The 21,578-nt window shown below is 40.8% G+C and overlaps 1 protein-coding gene across 1 annotated transcript in view; it reads left to right on the top strand.

Moving 5' to 3' along the window:
• Positions 1-21,578, top strand: part of SORCS3 (sortilin-related VPS10 domain containing receptor 3) — a 640,372-nt gene that overhangs the window by 399,276 nt on the left and 219,518 nt on the right. The window contains exon 5 of the mRNA XM_010859391.1: positions 12,471-12,544. Within this exon, the coding sequence (XP_010857693.1) occupies positions 12,471-12,544 (74 nt within the window). The remainder of the gene's footprint in view (positions 1-12,470; positions 12,545-21,578) is intronic.

Genomic DNA, 21,578 nt, shown 5'->3' with positions numbered 1-21,578 from the left:
ATGAATCGCAGCACGCCAGGCCTCCCTGTCCATCACCAACTCCCAGAGTTCACCCAGACTCACGTCCATCGAGTCAGTGATGCCATCCAGCCATCTCATCCTCTGTCGTCCCCTTCTCCTCTTGCCCCCAATCCCTCCCAGCATCAGAGTCTTTTCCAATGAGTCAACTCTTCGCATGAGGTGGCCAAAGTACTGGAGTTTCAGCTTCATCATCATTCCTTCCAAAGAAATCTCAGGGTGATCTCCTTCAGAATGGACTGGTTGGATCTCCTTGCAGTCCAAGGGACTCTCAAGAGTCTTCTCCAACACCACAGTTCAAAAGCATCAATTCTTCGGTGCTCAGCCTTCTTCACAGTCCAACTCTCACATCCATACATAACCACAGGAAAAACCATAGCCTTGACTAGACGAACCTTTGTTGGCAAAGTAATGTCTCTGCTTTTCAATATGCTATCTAGGTTGGTCATAACTTTCCTTCCAAGGAAATGATGCTGAAGCTGAAACTCCAATACTTTGGTCACCTGATGAGGAGAACTGACTCACTGGAAAATACCAATGAGCTGGGAAAGATTGAAGGCAAGAGGAGAAGGGGATGACAGAGGATGAAATGGTTGGATGGCATCACTAACTCAATGGACATGAGTTTGAGAAAGCTCTGGGAGTTAGTGATAAACAGGGAAGCCTGGCGTGCTGCAGTCCATGGGGTTGCAAAGAGTTGGACATGAATGAATGACTAAACTGAACTGAAAAGATAGCTGTAAGAGTGTCAAGGGTTTCAATAAAAATGTGAAAAATCTTCTTTGATAAGCAAAGAAATTTCCTTAGTGCCTTAAGTGCCAGCAAAACGAGCCTGCATCTAAAGAATACAAGTAATGGTCCTGTTTTTCTTACACTTCCCCTCACATATTCACACAACAGACTTGACAGCATTTGAGTTTTTGATCTCCACTAGAATGTAAGATTCCTGACAGCAGAGACTTTTTGTCTTTTTGGTTCACTAATGTACCTTAAACCCATGGATCAGGACTGGCTCTTAATAGGTATTTGATCAATATTTGTTAACTGAAGAAATAGATGATATAAACCATTTGAGAGAGAGAAAACCTTTGTGGCTAGAAGTCTTCAAAAAGTGAAGAAAAATGTTGCCATCTCCAATAGAATGGCATAACTAGGTGACTCTCTCTCTCTCTCTTTTTTAATAAATATGCCTATGGTGTAGATGCCTTGTACCTGCCAAGGGCAAAGGAAAATGGTTGCTGAGGACAAAAGTTCTTGTCTCTGTCCCCAGAGCTTAAAGGGACATTAGGTGGAAGTATCCCCTCTGAAGAAGGAGCCAGGGCACATATTGGAAAGTGCTGTCTCTTGTTATGAGATCCTGGTTTCTCTCCTGTCTCCTGCAATTATTGCCACAACCCAGGAAGGGGTGTGGGGGGGAGCATTTCCTGTAGCTCTTTGTAGCCCAACTAAGCCCTCCCACTCGCTCTGTGATTACCAAGGATATAGATACAGAGAACTTATTTTGAGCAGAAACCAGTCTCATTTTATTAGAAAGATCAGGCTGTCATGACCACAATTCAGCAGAATGCTATACAAACTATATGAGTTTTAAAGAAAAAAGTCAGAACAGTTACATAGTAAGTTTGAGTTTGCCTATAGACTAGAGCTTTTGTGTAAATGTATTCCAAAGCATCCTTCCCTGTACATGGAAGATCTGCTGGCTCTAGGGAATCTGGCTGGAATACCAAAGGCTGCTATAAAATGTGTGTTTTGTTGCTTCTTCTGATTATGTCTGGTTACTGCCATATGGTCATTATGAATTCAAATATATTCTTAGAAAATACCCTTAAGGGTGTGGTAAAGATACACAGGACAGAGAAATATAGGCAAATTAGACTTTGGCTTTCAACCACAAACAATCTGGACCTAAACAAAACTTCTGGCCTTACAACTAAATACCTAGTAGTGGAGACAAGAAAACAGCAGAGAAATGTAACATAATCTGTCATTATTACCCCTAGTATCAGGTGTAAGAGGCTGCTATAATAAAGTGTCACAAACTGGACGTGCTGGGGCAATAGGAGTCCACTGTACTGCCATTCTGGAGACTAGAAGTCCAAAATAAAGTTGGTAGCAGGATCATGGGCCCTCTAAAACCTATAGAAGAGTCTTTGATTCTTCCTGTCTTTTGGTAATTTGCCAGAAGTTTTTGGCATCCCTTTGCTTGTAGATACATCACTAAAACTCTCTGTCTTTACGTGGTCTTCTCTCTGGGCATCTTCTTGTCTTCCCTCTGTGTCTGTCTGTGCGTCCAGATTTCTCCTTAGGAGAATACCGGGTTAAGGCCCATCCAGCCTGACCTCATTTTAACTTGATTACATCTGCAAAGACCTTATTTCCATATAAGGTCACATTTTGAGATACTGAGGGTGAGAACTTTGACAGACCATTTTGGGGGAGGAGGAGGATGGGGCATAATTCAACCCATAACCTCCTAACACAATCATATTATTCTTTGAACTTAAGCTTTCTGTATGCAACATGTTGTTCTTCTTAAGGAACATTCCTTAACATTGCTTAAATTGCCTTTTTAGTTCTTCAGCTATCAGATGCTTTTCCCTGACAGGCTGATGTAATTAGGAAACGAATAACTGAATCAATAAGGAAAAGAGCGTGCTCTTTCATATTTTCCAGCTGTGCTGATGATTCATTTAGGTCGCTGTGTGTGTTGCTACTGAATATGTGCTTGTTATGAGAGATGAGACCATGTCACATAGTGAAAGAAGGGAGAGAAGAGGAGCTGGATTGTTCTTTGGTAAAAGTCAGGAATGACATCGTTGCAGGAAGGAGACATCATAAGGCAAGATATGGAGAACACAGTCTCATACGTAACTTTGTATAAACAAGAATGTTTTAAATATATTTGCTGTTTGGAAAATACATTTTATTTCAATGTTGCATGAAACACTTTGGGTTGAAGCCATGCAGGACTATATAAACACTAATATGTTGCCTGTCCTAGGAAGGATTCACCACTATCTGTGATAATGTCTCTGAAATACCACTTTATGGAAAATCCCATATTGCTCTGTCCAATTCCAGTTCCCAGATTGCAATTTTAATCCTTGGTCTTTTGAAAAATAGACAAATATATACATTATAGATAGAAAATTATTATAAAAAATAGAAATAGAAGAAAGTACAAGATTATATTACTATTGAAATATAATATGTATCTATTTTAAAGAAATTTAAAAATGATGGGAAACTTTAAAAAGTATGTAAATTACCCATCATTCCACAATTCAGAGATAACTGCTGCTAATATTTTAGCATATTCTCTTCAAATATATTTCAAGGTATGCAATATTTTAAATATAATTAGCATCAATATATGCATGTTTTATAACATTTTAAATAATATATTATGAGCATTTTTATACTACTAAAAAATCTTTTAGCACCATCTATTGAATGATTGCCTATGTACTTTGTCTCTCAGTGTTAGAGCTTTTATTCTTTAAATTACTAAAGTAATAGATGTTTGAAATAATTTTGAAAAATCCCGGTAACCAAAAGAAGACAATATCAATTGCTCACAATCTTACCATTGCAGAGATAATTAGTATTAATATTATGACATATAATTCATAGCAGTGTAATTGTCTGAATTTCTGTCTTCCACTGTCCATGATATTTTTAATCTTTGCAATCCCAGAATTTAGTTCAGTGCTTAAAGCATAGTAATTGTTTGAAACACTTTTAGTGAATGAATGAATGAATGAATGAGTGAATGAATGAATTGGAGAGGCTGCAAAGATCCAGCGTGTGGGAGAATAAAATTCGTTTCAGACTCAGCAACTTACTGTAGATTGCGAGACAAGGTAGATAACCCAAGGCCCTTAATGAATAGGAGCCTACTGTTTCTGTTCATTCAAATCAGCCTTGAGACAGAGAATTCAATTTAATTTTTCTCCCATCAATCAAAATGAAGAGCTGAAAAAGCAAAACCAGAGATGGGAGGCAGGAAGTGGAACAGGCTTAGATGAGATCGGCAGCTGAGCTCTTGCTCTTTCTGTTGGGAAGAGCATGGGATGAGAGGAGTCATGCTTCTCCCAAGAGTATACCCAAGCAGGAGCTGTTGGGGGGTTGCATTCTGCCATGTGCAGGGTCCCCTGTGATGGAGGGGCTGATGATTTCCTGGGGGATTAAGACTCCAGTGGCATCAGTGTGACCTTCAAGGTTTTTCCCTGACCCGTCACTAGATTTTGCAGCAAAGGAAGACATAATAATGCTGGGTTTTATTTGAAGGAATTTAGGGTTCTATTTTCTCTGTCTGGAATCTGTTTTGACAGAGAGTCTGATTGATATCTTTGGATAGAAGGCACCAACTGAAGTCTCTTCTATTTTTAATTGAGAAACACCTGTCTTAAGTTTGAGCAATGCCATGAGAAAGAGGGTGATCACATTTCTTAAAACCCTGCATGGGATACTTGGTCCTTGCAATAAATTATGTAGGTGCATTCTTCCCAATGGGATGGTTGGGTCCTCACAAACCCTCTCCTTCCATCCAAACACCTCTCCAATATACGGATTAGATCTGATTAGATATGATACATGAGTGGCTGAAGAATTATGGACAGAGGTTTGTAACATTGTACAATAGGCTGTGATCAAAACAGTCCCCAAGAAAAAGAGACACAAAAAGGCAAAATGGTTGTCTGAGGAGGCCTTACAAATAGCTGAGAAAAGAAGAAAGGCAAAAGGCAAAGGAGAAAAGGAAAAATATACCCATTTGAATGCAGAGTTCTGAAGAATAAAAAGGAAAGCCTTCCTAAGTGAACAATGCAAAGAAAAGGAGGAAAACAATAGAATGGGAAAGACTAGAGATCTCTTCAAGAAAATTAGAGATACCACAGGAACATTTCATGCAAAGATGAGCACAATAAAAGATAGAAAAGTATGGACCCAATAGAAGCAGAAGATATTAAGAAGAGGTGGCAAGAATACACAGAAGAACTATAGAAAAAAGATCTTCATGACCCAGATAACCATGATGGTGTGATTACTCACTTAGAGCCAGACATCTTAGAATGTGAAGTCAAGTGGACCTTAGGAAACATGACTATGAACAAAGCTAGTGGAGGTGATGGAATTCCAATTGAGCTATTTCAAATCCTAAAAGATGATGCTGTGCAAGTGCTACACCCAGTATGCTAGCAAATTAGGAACATTTAGCAGTGGTCACAAGACTAGAAAAAGTCAGTTTTCATTCCCAAAGAAAGGCAATGCCAAAGAATGTTCAAACTACCACACAATTGCACTCATTTCACACGCTAGCAAAATAATGCTCAAAATTCTCCAAGCTAGGCTTCAACAGTGCATCAACCAAGAACTTCCAGATGTTCAAGCTGGATTTAGAAAAGGCAGAAGAATAAGAGATCAAATGGCCAATATCCATTGGATCATAGAAAAAGCAAGAGAATTCCAGAAAAACATCTACTTCTTCATTGACTAAAATAAAGACTTTGACTGTGTGAATCACAACAAACGAAAATTCTTAAAGAGATGGGAATACCAGACTACCTTACATACCTCCTGAGAAACCTGTATGCAGGTCAAGAAGCAGTAGTTAGAACCAGACATGGAACAATGGACTGGTTCCAAATTGGGAAAAGAGTATGTGAAGGCTGTATGTTGTCACCCTGCTTATTTAACTTATATACAAAGTGCATCATGTGAAATGCAAGACTGGATTGAATCACAAGCTGGAATCAAGATTGCTGGGAGAAATATCAATAACCTCAGATAGGCAAATGATACCACCTTTATGGCAGAAAGCAAAGAGGAACTAAAGAGTCTCTTCATGAAGGTGAGAGAGGAAAGTGAAAAGTTGGCTTAAAGCTCAACATTTTGATATTTGGCAAAACTAAAACAATTATGTAAAGTTTAAAAATAAAATAAAATTAGAAAAAAAAAAAAACAAAACTAAGATCATGACATCCAGTCCCATCACTTCATGGCAAATAGATGGGGAAACAATGGAAATAGTGAGAGACTTTATATTTTGGGGCTCCAAAATCACTGCAGATGGTGACTGCAGCCATGAAATTAAAAGACACTTGCTTCTTGGAAGAAAAGCCATAACAAACCTAGCTGCTGCTGCTAAGTTGCTTCAGTCGTGTCCAATGCTATGCAACGCCATAGATGGCAGCCCACCAGGCTCCCCCATCCCTGGGATTCATCAGGCAAGAACACTGGAGTGGGTTGCCATTTCCTTCTCCAATGTATGAAAGTGAAAATGAAAGTGAAGTCACTCAGTTGTGTCTGACTCTTAGTGACCCCATGGACTGCAGCCCAGCAGGCTCCTTCGTCCATGGGATTTTCCAGGCAAGAGTACTGGAGTCGGGTGCCATTGCCTTCTCCATAACTAACTTAGACAGCATATTAAAAAGCAGAGACATTACTTTGCCAGCAAAGGGGCTTTGACTATAGTTAAAGCTGTGGTTTTCCCAGTAGTCACGTATGGATGAGAGAGCTGGACAATAAAAAAGCGAAATTCCAAAGAATTGATGCTTTTGAACTGTGGTGTCGGAGAAGACTCTTTAGAGTCCCTTGGGTGGCAAAGAGATCAAACCAGTCAATCCTAAAGGAAATCAGTCCTGAATAGTTATTGGAAAGACTGATGCTGAAGCTGAAACTCCAGTACTTTGGCCACATGACATGAAGAACTGATTCATTGAAAAAGACCTTGATGCTGGGAAAGATTGAAGGCAGGAGGAGAAGGGGACAAGGATGAGATGGTTGGATGGCATCACTGACTCTATGGACACAAGTTTGAGGAAGCTCTGGGAGGTGGTGAAGGACAGGGAAGCCTGGTGTGCTGCAGTCCATGGGCGAGCAAAGAATCGGATACAACTGAGCAAATGAACAACCACCACAAAGGTAAAGACAGAAATAGGTGAATGGATGAATAGGGAGGCAGACAAATAGACAGTTTCCATCTGCTTTTTGCTAGCAACTGTCATCATGTCCCTTACTTCTCTTAAAAGCTCCCCAGAACCCAGCCCGAGACCTTCGCCATATTCACACCTTTGTTCTTAGTGTCTCACCTGGGAAAATCTTGATCTAACTTACTCTTTTCCATATCGCCTATTGCCAAAGGCCTAGCTCAAAGTGCATTTCTCCAAGAAGCCTCTCTGTTCCATTTCTACTCCAATTTATCTTTCCTATCTCTCATTTACTAGTGTGTTAGCCTTTGCCCCATTTTCCTCTTTGACATGGTTCAGCTCAGTTCAGTCACTCAATTGTGTCCAACTCTTTGCAACCCCATGGACTGCAGCACCTGGGCTTCCCTGTCCATTACCAACTCCCGGAGCCTACTCAAACTCATGTCCTTCAAGTCAGTGATTCCATCCAACCATCTCATCCTCTGTAGTCCTCTTCTCCTGCCTTCAATCTCTCTGAGTATCAAGGTCTTTTCAAATGAGTCAGTTCTTCACATCATGTGGCCAGAGTATTGGAGTTTCAGCTTCAGCATCAGTCCTTCCAAGACTATTCAATACTGATTTCCTTTAGGATGGACTGGCTTGGTCACCTTGCAGTCCAAGGAACTCTCAAGAGTCTTCTCCAGCACCACAGTTCAAAATCATCAGTTCTTTGGCACTCAGCTTTCTTTATGGTCCATCTCTCACATCCGTGCGTGACTACTGGAAAAACTATGGTTTTGACTAGAAGGACCGTTGTTGGCAAAGTAATGTCTCTGCCTCTTAATATGCTGTCTAGGTTGGTCATAGCTTTGCTTCCAAGGAGCAAGCATTTTTTAATTTCATGGCTATAGACACTATCTGCAGTGATTTTGGAGATCAAAAAAAAAAAAAGTGTCACCATTTCCATTGTTTCCCCATCTTTGCCATGAAGTGATGAAATCAGATGCCATAATCTTAATTTTCTGAATGTTGAGTTTTGAGCCAACTTTTCCACTCTCCTCTTTCACTTTCATCAAGAGGCTCTTTAGTTCTACATTTTCTGCCATAAAGGTGGTGCCATCTGTGTATCTGAGGTCACTGATATTTCTCCCAGCAATCTTGATTCCAGCTTGTGCTTCATCCAGCCCAGCATTTCACATGATGTAGTCTGCATATAAGTTAAATAAGCAGGGTGACAATATACAGCCTTGATGTGCTCCTTTCCTGATTTGGAACCAGTCTGTTGTTCCATGTCCTGTTCTAACTGTTGCTTCTTGACCTGCACACAGATTTCTCGGGAGGCTGGTAAAGTGGTCTAGTATTCCCATCCCTTGAAGAATTTTCCACAGTTTGTTATGATCCAAAGTCAGTACACTTTGGCTTAGTCAATAAAGCAGAAGTAGATGATTTTCTCGAACTCTCTTGCTTTTTTGATGATCCAGTGGATGTTGGCAATTTGATCTCTTGTTCCTCTGCCTTTTCTAAATCCAGCTTTAACATCTTAGTTCACATAGTACTGAAGCCTGGCTTAGAGAATTTTGAGCATTATTTTGCTAGTGTGTGAATGAGTGCAATTGTGCGACAATTTGAACATTTTTTGGCATTGTTTTTATTAGGGATTGGAATGAAAATTGACCTTTTCTAGTTCTGTGGCCACTGCTGAGTTTTCTTAATTTGCTGGCATATTGAGTGCATCACTTTCACAGCATCATCTTTTAGGATTTGAAATAGCTCAATTGGAATTTTATCACCTCCAGTAGCTCTGTTCCTAGTGATGCTTCCTAAGACCCACTTGACTTCACATTTCAAGATGTCTGGCTCTAGTTGAGTGATCACACCATCATGGTTATCTGGGTCATGAAGATCTTTTTTGTATAGTTCTTCTGTGTATTCTTGCCACCCTTAATATCTTTTGCTTCTGTTAGGTCCATACCATTTCTGTCCTTTATTGTGCCCATCTTTGCATGAAATATTTCATTGGTATCTTTAATTTTCTTGAGGAGATCTATAGTCTTTCCCATTCTATTGTTTTCCTCTATTTCTTTGCATAGATCACTGAGGAAGTCTTTCTTATCATTCCATGCTAGTCTTTGGAACTCTTCATTCAAGTGGGTATATCTTTCTTTTTCTCCTTTGCCTTTCATTTGTCACTTTTCTCAGGTATTTATAAGACCTCCTCAGACAACCATTTTCCTTTTTTGTATTTCTTTTTCTTGGGGATGGTCTTATTCAATGCCTTCATCCATCCATAGTTCTTCAGGCAATATGTCTATCAGATCTAATCTCTTGCATCTATTTGTCACTTCCACTGTATAATCATAAGGGATTTGATTTAGGTCATACCTGAATGGTCTAATGGTTTTCCTTACTTTCTTCAATTTAAGTCTGAATTTGGCTATAACGAGTTCATGATCTGAGGCACAATCAGCTCCTCATCTTGTTTTTACTGACTGTATAGAGATTCTGCATCTTTGGCTGCAAAGAATATAATCAATCTGATTTCGGTGTTGACCATCTGGTGATGTCCATGTGTAGAGTCATCTCTTTTGTTGCTGGAAGAGGGTGTTTGCTATGACCAGTGCCTTCTCTTGGCAAAACTCTGTAGCCTTTGCCCTGCTTCATTTTGTACTCCAAGGCCAAATTTGCCTGTTATTTCAGGTATCTCTTGACTTCCTACTTTTGCATTCTAGTCCCCTAAAAGGTCTTGTAGGTCTTCATAGAACCATTCAGCTTCAACTTCTTCTTTGACATGGTGGAACTGTGTATATTTGAGGGCCAGATGTGGTTACCCTTTTAGCTTCCTGAATAATTAAATGTGGTTGAGTGCTCTTATGGTGTAGAGCTGCTGTTGTTGTTCAGCCACTCTTTGTGGCTGAACTCTTTGTGACTCTGTGTCTGACTCTTTGTTACCCCATGGACTACAGTATGCCAGGCCTCTGTGTACCTCACCATCTTCTGAAGTTTTCCCAAGCTCATGTCCATTGAATCATTTTATTCACTACATTGGTGAATGAAGAAAGAGACTCGGAGCAATGGGACAATAGTTTTGCCCATTTTTCCATGTGCAGAGTTGGACACATATAGTATTTGGCACTTCTTGGGTTGGGAAGATCCCCTGGAGAAGGGAGTGGCTACCCAGTCCAGTATTCTGGCCTGGAGAACTCTATAGTCCATGGAGTCACAAAGAGTTGGACATGACTGAGCAACTTTCACTTTCACAGAGTGAAAGCCCAGTTTGAATAAAAACCATGAGAGCTGGTGGAATTGCTGTGATATAGTATTAAACCTGGAATCAGCTCAATCAGCTTGGATATCCTGGCTTTCCGTATTGTTGCCACAGTCCCTTTGTAGAACTGAGTTTCAGCGTCTTCAGTATCTTTCAGTGTCTTCAGGTTTTCTATATATATAAAACATCACACAAACATATCTGTTAATTACCAGACCAAAAGAAGACTTCCAAAACGTAGTTCATGGTGACAATGTTCAATGAATATTTGCTGAATGAAACATGGTGACAATGTTCAATGAATATTTGCTGAATGAAACTGAAATGGGACCAGGCTTCTCCAGGCCCCTCACAACTTTTTTGAGATTACCAGAAGTTCCTACAAAAGTTAATTCTGTATGCACTGTGAGATTATGGGCTCACAGTTTACAGGTGGAAACGTTGCCGGGTGTGGTACACTGGAGAGCACTGTGGGTCAGCAGCTACTGGGATTACATGTGTGGCCTTCTCCTGACCCCATTCCCGTGAACTTGAAGGCCACCTACCTCTGCCTTACTCAGTTTCCCCATTTGTAGATGTTTGTGGAAAAGTGTAAACATGATGGAATTCTCCATATAAATTAGGCATTGTGATTCCATGGAAGGAGATGTGAGCTAGGGCCTCCAAAAACCTAAATCCTATTGATAGTTCATTTGACCAAACTGTCATTTCTCTAGGACTGTCTCATTAAAACAGCTTTGTGTGTTCTTTGGTTATATACCAGGCATTGTGTGACCACAGAGGTGAATAAGGCATGATCACTGCCCCTCTATTGACTCTCCGTCTAGGGAGGGGAGAGCTAACCAGTAATGACTAAGTGTGAGCAGCTTCTTGGAGGCAGGTAGTATGTACAGTGGTGACACTCTGAGGAAGTGGTTAACTGTGCCTGAGTGGATCAGAGGATGTTTGAGAGCAGGGTTTTCCATCAGTAATAATTGTCTTGCCTTCCCTTCCATGTCCTTGTAAGGCTAAAAGGTATGTGAAAGAGCAACACTGTCAGACACTAATAATAATAATACATAAATAATAATAAACATCATTATTATTCCATTATCAGTCACATTCAGATATTATACTTTTAGGTATTCAATGAAAAATAAACTCCACACTCCTGGTGAGTCTCTTACAGGGATGTTGAGTTTTCCCTTTTGTGTTATAAAGGATCAGACTCTGCATTCATAAATAAGAGAATGTGCGATCTGAGTCATTTGGCCTTGCAGAGGGGTTTTTTTTTTTTTGTTTTTTTTAAATTCCGAAGTCGTGGGGCTCTTCTGTCGTTGCTGTTGTTTTTTCTCATTCCATGAGTTGATACCTGTCTTCACCTACCTGTTTTAATTACTGATTTAGGCGATACATACTTAGTAAACACTTTGTATGTATTCAAGGAGTATAAATACAATTAAATAATGCAATCAAATCTGAAAGACATGCTATATTTTACCCATGATAAGTGCTCAGTGGAAATAAATGATGAGTGCAGTGAATTGAAAGGGAAGAATAGTGAGTGGGCTCAGATCAGAAGATCAGATCAGTAGATCAGAAAAAGCTTTGGGGAAGAAGCCACACTTGCACTGGCTCTGCATGCACTCTGAGGCACAAGAGTGGTCTTATCCTTGCCATCTTACACAGAGATGAGAGTGTGAATGAGCCTGATATCTTGAGTGGCATTGAAAGGTCCATTTCATTTAGGAAAGATTCATAAAGTAAGAGATAAAGCTGAGAGTACAATATTTTGCATGTAATATTGGCTCAGGTATCAGCTGATGAGCATTTTTACCCATGTGTCTTATTTTTCCTATGAGCACAGAATCTACCTCTTTCTTATCTTCTTATCTATCAGAGTGCCTTTCATGTAAGAGTTGTTCAGTAAATATTTTAAAAATTAGTGTTGCTGAGTTATTTTAGATATAGCTAAAGACTTCATGGAATTTGAAGAAAATAGGAAGATATAATTTTACTAAAGGTTTTACCTCTAAAAGTGGGACATGGATAGCATCAGAGATAGTTTACACTCAACTCAAAAGCCTCAGCTGATTGGGTATATATTGAGCTAGAAGACCCCATGATAAGCATAGCACAGTCATGTTCATAATATTTTTATCTGGATAGGATGCATGTCTACTTGAGTGCGTTAGGCACTCTGGTGGGTTGGATTGTTCACCTCCAGAAGGATGGCACATATCTTTCTGTTAACCAGTGTCACTTGACGCTTATGCTCTGCTCACTTCCTTGTTTTGCAGCTCTACAGCTCCATGGACTTTGGAAGACGGTGGCAACTCATGCATGAACGCATCACACCCAACAGGTTTTACTGGTAAGCCCCATCCACAGTCTCACCACTCTCTTGGATAGGAATCAGGCAACATGGCTCTCTGGCAATTTCTGGACACTTTCAGCACTTGAGGTCATTGTGTGTCCTAGCCCTTTGCTACTCATTTTGGTTCATGGACTGGTAGCATTAGCATCACTTGGGAAGTTTTAGAAATACAGAATCTCAGGGCGCATTGAAACTTATTAAGCAGAACTCTGCATATAGCATAATCCCTGGTGATTTTATGTGCACATTGAAGTGAGAAGCCTTGGACCAGAGAGCTTCTTGAGAAGGTCATGACTGGGTGCTCTTAGCTATGTATTAATCTCCCCTCTTTTAGTAAAAAGTAGATATTTTATGAACCTATTCTAAAAAGCAAGCATTTCCTAAAACGTACTATGAAGAACACTAGCAGTGCTTCTCCTTCCAAAAGCATTTCTATGGTCACATAATTTTAGGTAACAGTTATCCAACTCTGGCCTCGTGGAGACTCAGGATTCACATTAGGATATTAGAGCCTCTGGAGAAATGAAGAGTAAAGGAAGCTGCCAGACATGAAGTCACGGATTCCCAAACTCACTTTACTCCAGAATCCCTTTCTCATGTCATACCTGATCATCCTTTAGAACAACTTCTGTGGAGCACACATTTTGACAAGTTTTTCAAGGAGTGAATACGTTTCAGCTGGAAAATTAGCCCTTTCCCCTATTCAGAAAGTGTTATTAACTGGTATTTTTTATACACTAATTCTATTGTTAATTTGATTGTAGCAGAGTAAACTTGGTTTGGTATAAGGTTTACTTTTTACTCTTCCTAGCTATATGAAATGCTTCTAACATGTATCATGCTTTCATTTCTGCAGAAGCGATGGCCAAATATATCTAGGAAGGTATGTAGGAAGCATATACCAAAGTGTATAATATGCTTAATTATGTGCTTAAGTAGAAACAGAAACAAAATTAACAGTACTTAAAAGTAGTACCTATTCCATGTCTCATATTAATACCTTAGTTCAGCTCCCTTAAAGAGTCACTAGATGACCCTTCATGCCTTCCACAAGGTAGGGGTGGTGTGGGGGGGCAGTGGGGGGATGTACATATATGCTTCTTTGAACATATACATATATATACAACCAGCATCTTTGGAAGCAACATTTCACCCTATCCCCTCTGCACCTACAGAACTATGTTCAGAATTAAAATGATGATTGCTGAAGCACACTGTGAAAATCAACTATGTCTTATTATATACAAAGTACTTGGAGAAAAAAGGGAACTGGTAGTACTGCTTTACCTCAATGCCTGGACTATTCCCAGTCATTTTTCCCTTTGCAGACCAATTATTATTTGTTCTATAACTACTATTTCAATTATTATTTGGTCTGTATTTAGAATTATATTAAGATTTTTTCAATAGACTGAGACAGAAAAAGGAAATATTTGTTTTTCTGATGTGCTAGTTATATAATTACTGCCTTTTGCTCAGCTAAGATGGACCAGTTTCTCAGTGTCAATTCAGTTCAGTTCAGTTCAGTCGCTCAGTCGTGTCCAACTCTGCGACCCCATGAACCGAAGCACGCCAGGCCTCCCTGTCCATCACCAACTCCAGGAGTTCACTCAAACTCACATCCATCCAGTCGGTGATGCCATCCAGTCTTCTCATCCTCTGTCGTCCCCTTCTCCTCCTGCCCCCAATCCATCCCAGCATCAGAGTCTTTTCTAATGAGTCAACTCTTCGCGTGAGGTGGCCAAAGTACTGGAGTTTCTGCTTTAGCATCATTCCTTCCAAAGAAATCCGAGGGCTCATCTCCTTCAGAATGGACTGGTTGGATCTCCTTGCAGTCCAAGGGACTCTCAAGAGTCTTCTCCAACACCACAGTTCAAAAGCATCAATTCTTCGGCATACCATCACTCAAAAAGAAAGTGGAAAGTGAAAGTTGCTCAGTCATGCCCGACTCTTTGCAACCCTGTAGAATAGTGCATGGAATTCTCCAGTCCAGAATACTGTAGTGGGCAGCTGTTTCCTTCTTCCAGGGATCTTCCCAACCTGGGGATCAAACCTAGGTCTCCCACATTGCAGGCGGATTCTTTACAAGTTGAGCCACCAGGGAAGCCCAACCATCACTCAAAAGTCCCTCAAAAAAAAAAAATAATAAATAAATAAATAAATAAACAAAACCCTCTGCTGTTTCTGAAACAAATTCTTGAGATGGTAAGGCAGTTAGCTGACTAGGAAGTCAAGTTGATGAAGAACGGAAGTACAGTAGACTGGATAAGCCTTGTCATCATTCCTGAAGGAAATTAAATTAAGTGGATGAAGGGTAGCATTTTCCTATTTGCAGAGGGCAAGAAGGGAATGTTCCAGATTCTGTCTGCCTTCCCCCTTCTTTTATAGAGCAAAAAGAGTAAATCCCCAGGTCCTGTAATTATGTTTCATTTCTTTTCCACCCTGTGCTTCTTTCATATATGCCCCCATGGGGAAATATAAAAGTTAGTGCCTGTGCTGGCTAGCCAAGTAGTAGCTGAAAATTCCATTTTTGTAATTATCACTTCTCTGTTTCTGATATATAATTGCCACGATTATTCTTTTAGGTGTCACTGGAGTTGTAGAGAAAGACACATAGACCTCCCCCCCGCCCCCGCCCCCATTGATAGAATCATGATTGTGGAAAGCTCTTATGCTGAAAAGACTTGGCTTGTATGGGTTAGGCATGGAAATATTGACTCGATACCTCCTTGAGGAAAGACAAAGTGTGCATTTGTCAGGGTATAGAACACAGCTTTGGTTAAGACAGAGCCTCTCGGGGGTCTGGTCTCTGAATCCATATAAATGGAAACAGTATTCTTCCTGTTAACTTCATATAGTTATTGAAAGGACAAGATACCATCCTTTCAGAATTGGACTCTTGGCAATTTTATTTCTCTGTTTCAGATTTATAATTTGTAAGTTATGTCTTTAAGTACTATATTTATTAGTAGTTCTGAATTTATTCAGTTGCTCAGTCTTGTCTAACCCTTTGCAACCCCATGGACTGAAGCCTGCTAGGCTTCCCTCCTGTCCTTCACCATTTCCCAGAGCTTGTTCAAACTCATGTCCACTGAGTCAGTGATGCCATCCAACCATCTTGTCCTCTGTCGTCCCCTTCTCCTCCTGCCTTCTATCTTTCCTAGCATCAGGTTCTGAAGACCATAACATGTAATTGATTGGTCATTTTTTCTGGGATCCAGAAAATCCTATGCCCGGTGAGACTTTTCCTGTGTACATCTAGTAACAATTGAATGGGTCCAAGAAGCCACATCTCAACCTAACTTTACTGTCCTCACTCTTTCTTGAGTCTTGATTTTTCTGAATGTCATAAAAACAAGACAAATCAACAGCCAAAAGCCTTAAAACTGCTTCTTTTTGAGGGATGATGCAGAGTGAAGTGGTATTGGGGCTGACAGAGATACATGGAGGGAAGGGCAGTCATGCCCAAAACAAGAAATTGAAGTAAAAGACTTATCTTGCAGTAAGTAGACAAATAGAGTAAACATGCAACCCAGACGGAATATTGCCCAAATACTGTTGTCTATAATTTGGAGATTTTCAAATTTCTAGGGATAGATCCTTCATGAATGCTAGGTTTCTTCTCCTATACTGCCTCAGTTGGTGGAAAGTAGCAACCTAGAGGGGACCTGTGGGGAAGAACACCGTGATATAGAAATGATTTCTGCCAAGGGTGCAGAAGAATCAACCATCTACGATGACGATCAGTGTAATGGCTGTGAAAATGCATCAAGAACTCTAAGGGGTATCATGATTATTCATTTCCTCCTTTGTGGCCTACAGTGCCTATGAGTTAGACAGGGCATGGGCCATAATTTTCCCATGGGCCATAATATTAGCATTAATAATAAAAGATTCATTAGAGGTAAAATTTTCTTTATGAATTCCAGATGTTCTAATGCCATCAAGAGAGGTCACCTAGGAATCTTGCACTATGGAGTGACTCCACCATCATGCCCTGAGCATCAGACTGACATGTAGACTCTTTTATGTGTGACCCTTTCACTCATTTGATATGTGGTTAACAGGCAGATTACTAGCCCTGTCATGCTCCTCTTCATCACCCCAGTTGCTTTAGCAAGTTTAGTTTGCAGGGAGAACACAGGAGGAGCTAAGTATCCTACTGTAATCTTTCTCTAGTCTCTGCTTGGGCAGGGGTATCAGAAGGAAAAGTGTTTTTTTTGTTTAATAGCCTACTGAGCTGCAAATGAATAGTACCTCCACTCTTCCGCTGGGAGATATTTAACAGGCAGGCACATTCTGCAGTGGGAAGATTGTTTTCATTGCACATCCAATTTGAATACTTGTTATGGTTCACAGCTTTACCTCGGTGGCCCCTCAGTCTCCCTAGGTGTTCACCCTCCTCTGGCTTCTTTTCCGATGAGGGGACAGGCATCCTAGGCCTTGCTGAGTTCTCTGTGTAACTGGGCTGGCCTCTAAGTGCCTCTGATCCCTGATAGCATTTGTTTGTGTAGTATCATGAACAAGAGAAAGAATGTCTCCTATGTTTCTTTCTTACTGACTTCCCCTTAATTGTTCTCTCTCCTGAAAGACCAGGGTCCCTTTGTTTTTCCTTGATGTCACTGCAGGAGAATGTTCTGATAAAGTAATACACCCAAAGCTGCCAGGAACTTAAATTCTTACCCCTTTTTTGGGGTCTTTGGGCTGTAAAAATGGACTGGTCTTTAGAGTAGAAGAAAAAAGAAAGCCCTATAAGAAGTCAACAGGTGTGGAACAAGCTCTAGATCAGCCCACTTCAGGGCGCTCAAGGAGAGGAGGGTTCCTGATGGATGGCTCTTTGAAGCTGTAACAGTGCCTGGCTGCAGGCTGGAGTGGCTGGCATGCAGGGACAGTCAGTATGGGCTTCACATCTCCTCTGTCCTTTGATTTAATTTGGCTTACTCTTTGTAGATTTCTAATGATGGTTGTGCCAGCAGCTTCTATTTTCTTCTTTCAGAAAGGTCATTAGGGAGGGTAGGAAAAATGTAAAAGCAAAACATGTCTCGTCTGGTGTGTAGAGCTAGAATGTCCTAGGAATATATCTTTTAAAGAAGAAAGGAAGGGTATGGACTAAAAACTCCTTTCATCACAATATTTCCTTTCCAATCTTCCATTGTTCTTGTTTTTTCCAGTCTCTTTGTATGCATATGCTCTTTTATACATAGCTTAAATATTTTGCACATGAATTTTTATAATCTGCCTTCTCCCCTTTTAATGTTCTATTATAACAATTTTATGATATTATAAAATCTTTATAATCATTTTAATTGTCTATGCAACACTTCATTATGTAAAGAGACATACTTTATAACTCTGTTTTTATTGACCATTGGAAATTTTCATATTTTTCATTGTCATAAATAATAGTTTAATATTTTATGCATATTTCCTTAATATCTAGGATTTTTTCCTTGGACAAGTGTCCTTGGTAGCCCAAATAAAAACGTGTGTTTTTTCTCAGTCTCAACAGAGTGTCACATTCAAATGGAATGACCAAAATTCAACATTGAAGCATTTTAGAGAAATAATGTTTTTTATTGAACGTTTTCTTAAAAGAGTTGCAAAGCAGCATCACATCTCACAGCACACAGTGAGTCTTTATAAAACTTCCTTTGTCCATATCTAACAGTCCAAGATCCTGATCATCATGGTAGTTACTGTCTCATCTTTTCCTTCTCTTTCCATGGGCTCTAAAACTATTCTCAGTCACAGAAGTTCATTGTCCACAGCATGGCCCCTTCCAGAGAATACCTTGTACCCCACACACCTTCCTCCCCAGGTATCATCAGCTTTTCTTATATAGAAAAGCTCATCTCACCATCTGTCACTCTTACCCTTCCTTCCAGGAAATCAATCTTTGCTGCACAGCCCTTAGAAAACATAGGAGGGGGAGCGGGTGATTGTTAGAGTCCAATAACTTTGGTTTAATCACTACTAAAAGAAGAATAATTACATCAAAATATATACATTTTGAGTATCTTTAATACCTTTCTTTAAAAATGTCAATTGTGTGCTGTTGTATGTTCTCACCTAAAACATATGCAAGTATGAGTCTCCTTGTAATTAACATTGACTTAATTCTTGGGGCAGGCAGCTTCCGGATGGTCCCCAGTGCCCTCTGTCTTCTGGGCACCTTCTCACTGAGTTTGAGCTCCTTTTAGTTACTTGCTTCTGGTGACTAGAGCGTGGCACCAATGGAAAGATGACACTTCAGAGATTCATCTTCAAAAGTTTTTGTCTTAGGGACCTTGTGATTGCTTTGTGAGCTGCCCTACAGAGAGGCCCATATGATAAGGAACTGAGGGAGGTTGCAGTCAGTAGTCAGTGAGGAAGTGAGGGCCTCAGTCCAACAGCTCAGTTCTAGTGAGAAACGGCTGAATCCTGCCAACAATCTTGTGAGTGAGCTGGGAGGCGGGTCCTTCTCCAGTCAGGCCTTCAGAGGAGACTGCAGCTCTGGCCAGCACATCAAGCCTGTGAGAGACCTAGAGACAGAGGCACCCAGCGGAGTCATGCCCAGATTCCTGACACACAGGACTGTGAGACAATACACATTTGTTGTTTTTAGCTGCTAGGTTTTCTAGTGAGATTGTCTGAGCTTGTTTCATTCTATTCTGTTTTACTCTGTTTTGCATTCTGATGGCATGATTTTGCTCTCTGAGTATACTCTTTGATGCCTGTGTGTGTTTGTGTGAGGGTGAGCCCAGTGTGCAGATTCCCATTCAGTGAAGCGCTAATCTCACTTACAAAAATCCCGTTTATCTCAGTCCTGGACTTACCTAGCTCAGCCTAGTAGTGGCTGTGAGAGTGGAAGACAGAGCAGAGAAGCAGGAGGTGAAAATGGGACATGATTACCTTGAGATAACGTGGCTAGTGAACCCTCTTACATCATTACTTCAATTTAAACTCTGAGATCTCACCTGTTCTGGAATGTGTTCTGTGTTTTGCTTCAAGGATAAGCTCCTAAACTATGGTTCCTGAGGAACTGCACGGCGAGTCATCCTTTGTCTGTTAATACATTACCCATGACAGAAGGAGAGTTAAGGGATAGGCAGAATGGCCTGAGATTGCTTCCTGGAAAATCAAGGTCTTTTCAAACAAAGTTACCATTATGGGCGGAATTTTTGAAGCAGCCTCTACAATTTTGCAAACACAGTCATTTGCAATCTCGAATAATGGGATTTAGGCATCGACCTGATAGAATCAGATTTAGAGGCCCTTTGCAAACCAGGGTATGCCACAAATAATATTTAATTCAACTTTCCCTTACATTTTTTAAATGGTGCAGCAATTTAAAAATGCATTACATTCAGAATTATACACGCAAGGTCAGAAGGGGAGATGTGAAAGCTCAGCTCGCAAGGAGAAATCAGTTTCTACTTTGCTGATGGGGCCACCCGTACGCTGTATGTCTGGTTGCATCTTGGCCTTGGAAGAGCTATCTTAGTGCTGAGAGCAAATGCAGCACTTGAAAGCTATTCATGGTTCTCAGCCAGTGCACTGAGGAAAACAGAAAGCTCAATCAAGACCTGTTGGACTCATTCATAATTATCCTAAGCACAGATGGGTTCTATGAAGGAGGGTAAACAAGGAGATGTAGGTAGTTCTAGACTTGATGAACTCTTTACTGTGAAGAGAAGGTGTCATATTTGACCCTGCCTTGGGAACTCTGAAAAGATTTGTGTGTCAAGCAGAGAAGTCAAACACTGAATTAGGTAATGTATCCACTTACCTAATCCAGTCTATGAAAAATTCCAAGATACAAATAGGAAACATAATTTCTTCTTTTCCCAGCTTCTTGGATGGTTTCTCTGGAATTAGAGACACATGGCTTCCAAATGCTTCTTCCACCCCATGACTATGTGGAAAACACGAGAAATAGTTCTTCAGCTCAGACAAAGGGGAACCTCACTGATAAAATTTCAGAGGGTATGAAATGTGATTGTTCTCACAATGGGTGAGATTTCAGAGGTTACTGTCCTTTGAGGAGAGGCCAGGAGAGACCCATGTGGAGTAAAGCACTTAGACTGCTCTAATCTTCCTGAAACTCAAATTGTCCATTAGAGCTTCTTCTCCCTATATGAAGAAGTGGGGACGGTGGACCACTGATAGTAATGAGCTGCGTTTAGTGGCCTTGACTAGGGAATCTGAGAATTGGAGGGTCAAGGAGAGGTCTAGAGAGAAAAGAAAGAAAAGGATATTGAGCTGAGCAGCTCAAGGAGAAAGTATCCAACTGAAGAGTTGAAAGTGAAAGTGAAGTCGCTCAGTCGTGTCCAACTCTTTGTGACCCTGTGGACTGTAGCCAACCAGGCTCCTCCGTCCCTGGGATTCTCCAGGCAAGAATACTGGAGTGGGTTGCCATTTCCTTCTCCAGGGGATCTTCCCAACCCAGGGATCGAACCCGGGCCTCCTGTATTGCAGGCAGACGCTTTATACTCTGAGCCACCAGGGAAGCCCCAGCTGAAGGGTTGGAGGTTGTTTAACATGCAGGTTGGAGACAGTGTTACAGGCAGGAGGAATCACCCTTTTCCTCACTGAGGAAATCTAAGCTTGCTCTGTTTCTGGTTGGGTTAAGAGTGTGTATTAACCTGAGGCAACCATAACAAACTGCCATAGAACTGGGTGGCTTCAACAGTAGATGTGTATTTTCTCCTGCTTCTGGTGGCTGGGAGGAGATCAGGGTGCCAGCATGGTTTCTGGAGAGAGCTCTCTCTCTGGCTTGTAGACTTCTATCTTCTTGCTGTGTCCTCTCATGCTTTTGCCTTTTATAAGGACACTATTGCCATGAGGAGGACTCTACCCTCATGACTTCATCTAACCCTAATTACCTCCCAAAGGTCTCCTCTCAAGATAGCAATGCCTAGCATTGCCTTAGGATCTGCCTGCAATGCAGGAGACCCGGGTTCAATCCCTGGGTCAGGAAGGTACACTGGAGAAGGGAATGGCACCCACTCCAGTATTCTTGCCTGGAAAATCCCATGGACAGAGGAGCCTG

Source organism: Bison bison, unplaced genomic scaffold (genome assembly GCF_000754665.1).
Source record: "Bison bison bison isolate TAMUID 2011002044 unplaced genomic scaffold, Bison_UMD1.0 scf7180017864456, whole genome shotgun sequence".
Taxonomy (NCBI): Eukaryota; Metazoa; Chordata; class Mammalia; order Artiodactyla; family Bovidae; genus Bison; species Bison bison.
This window is presented reverse-complemented; position numbering and strand designations above follow the sequence as displayed.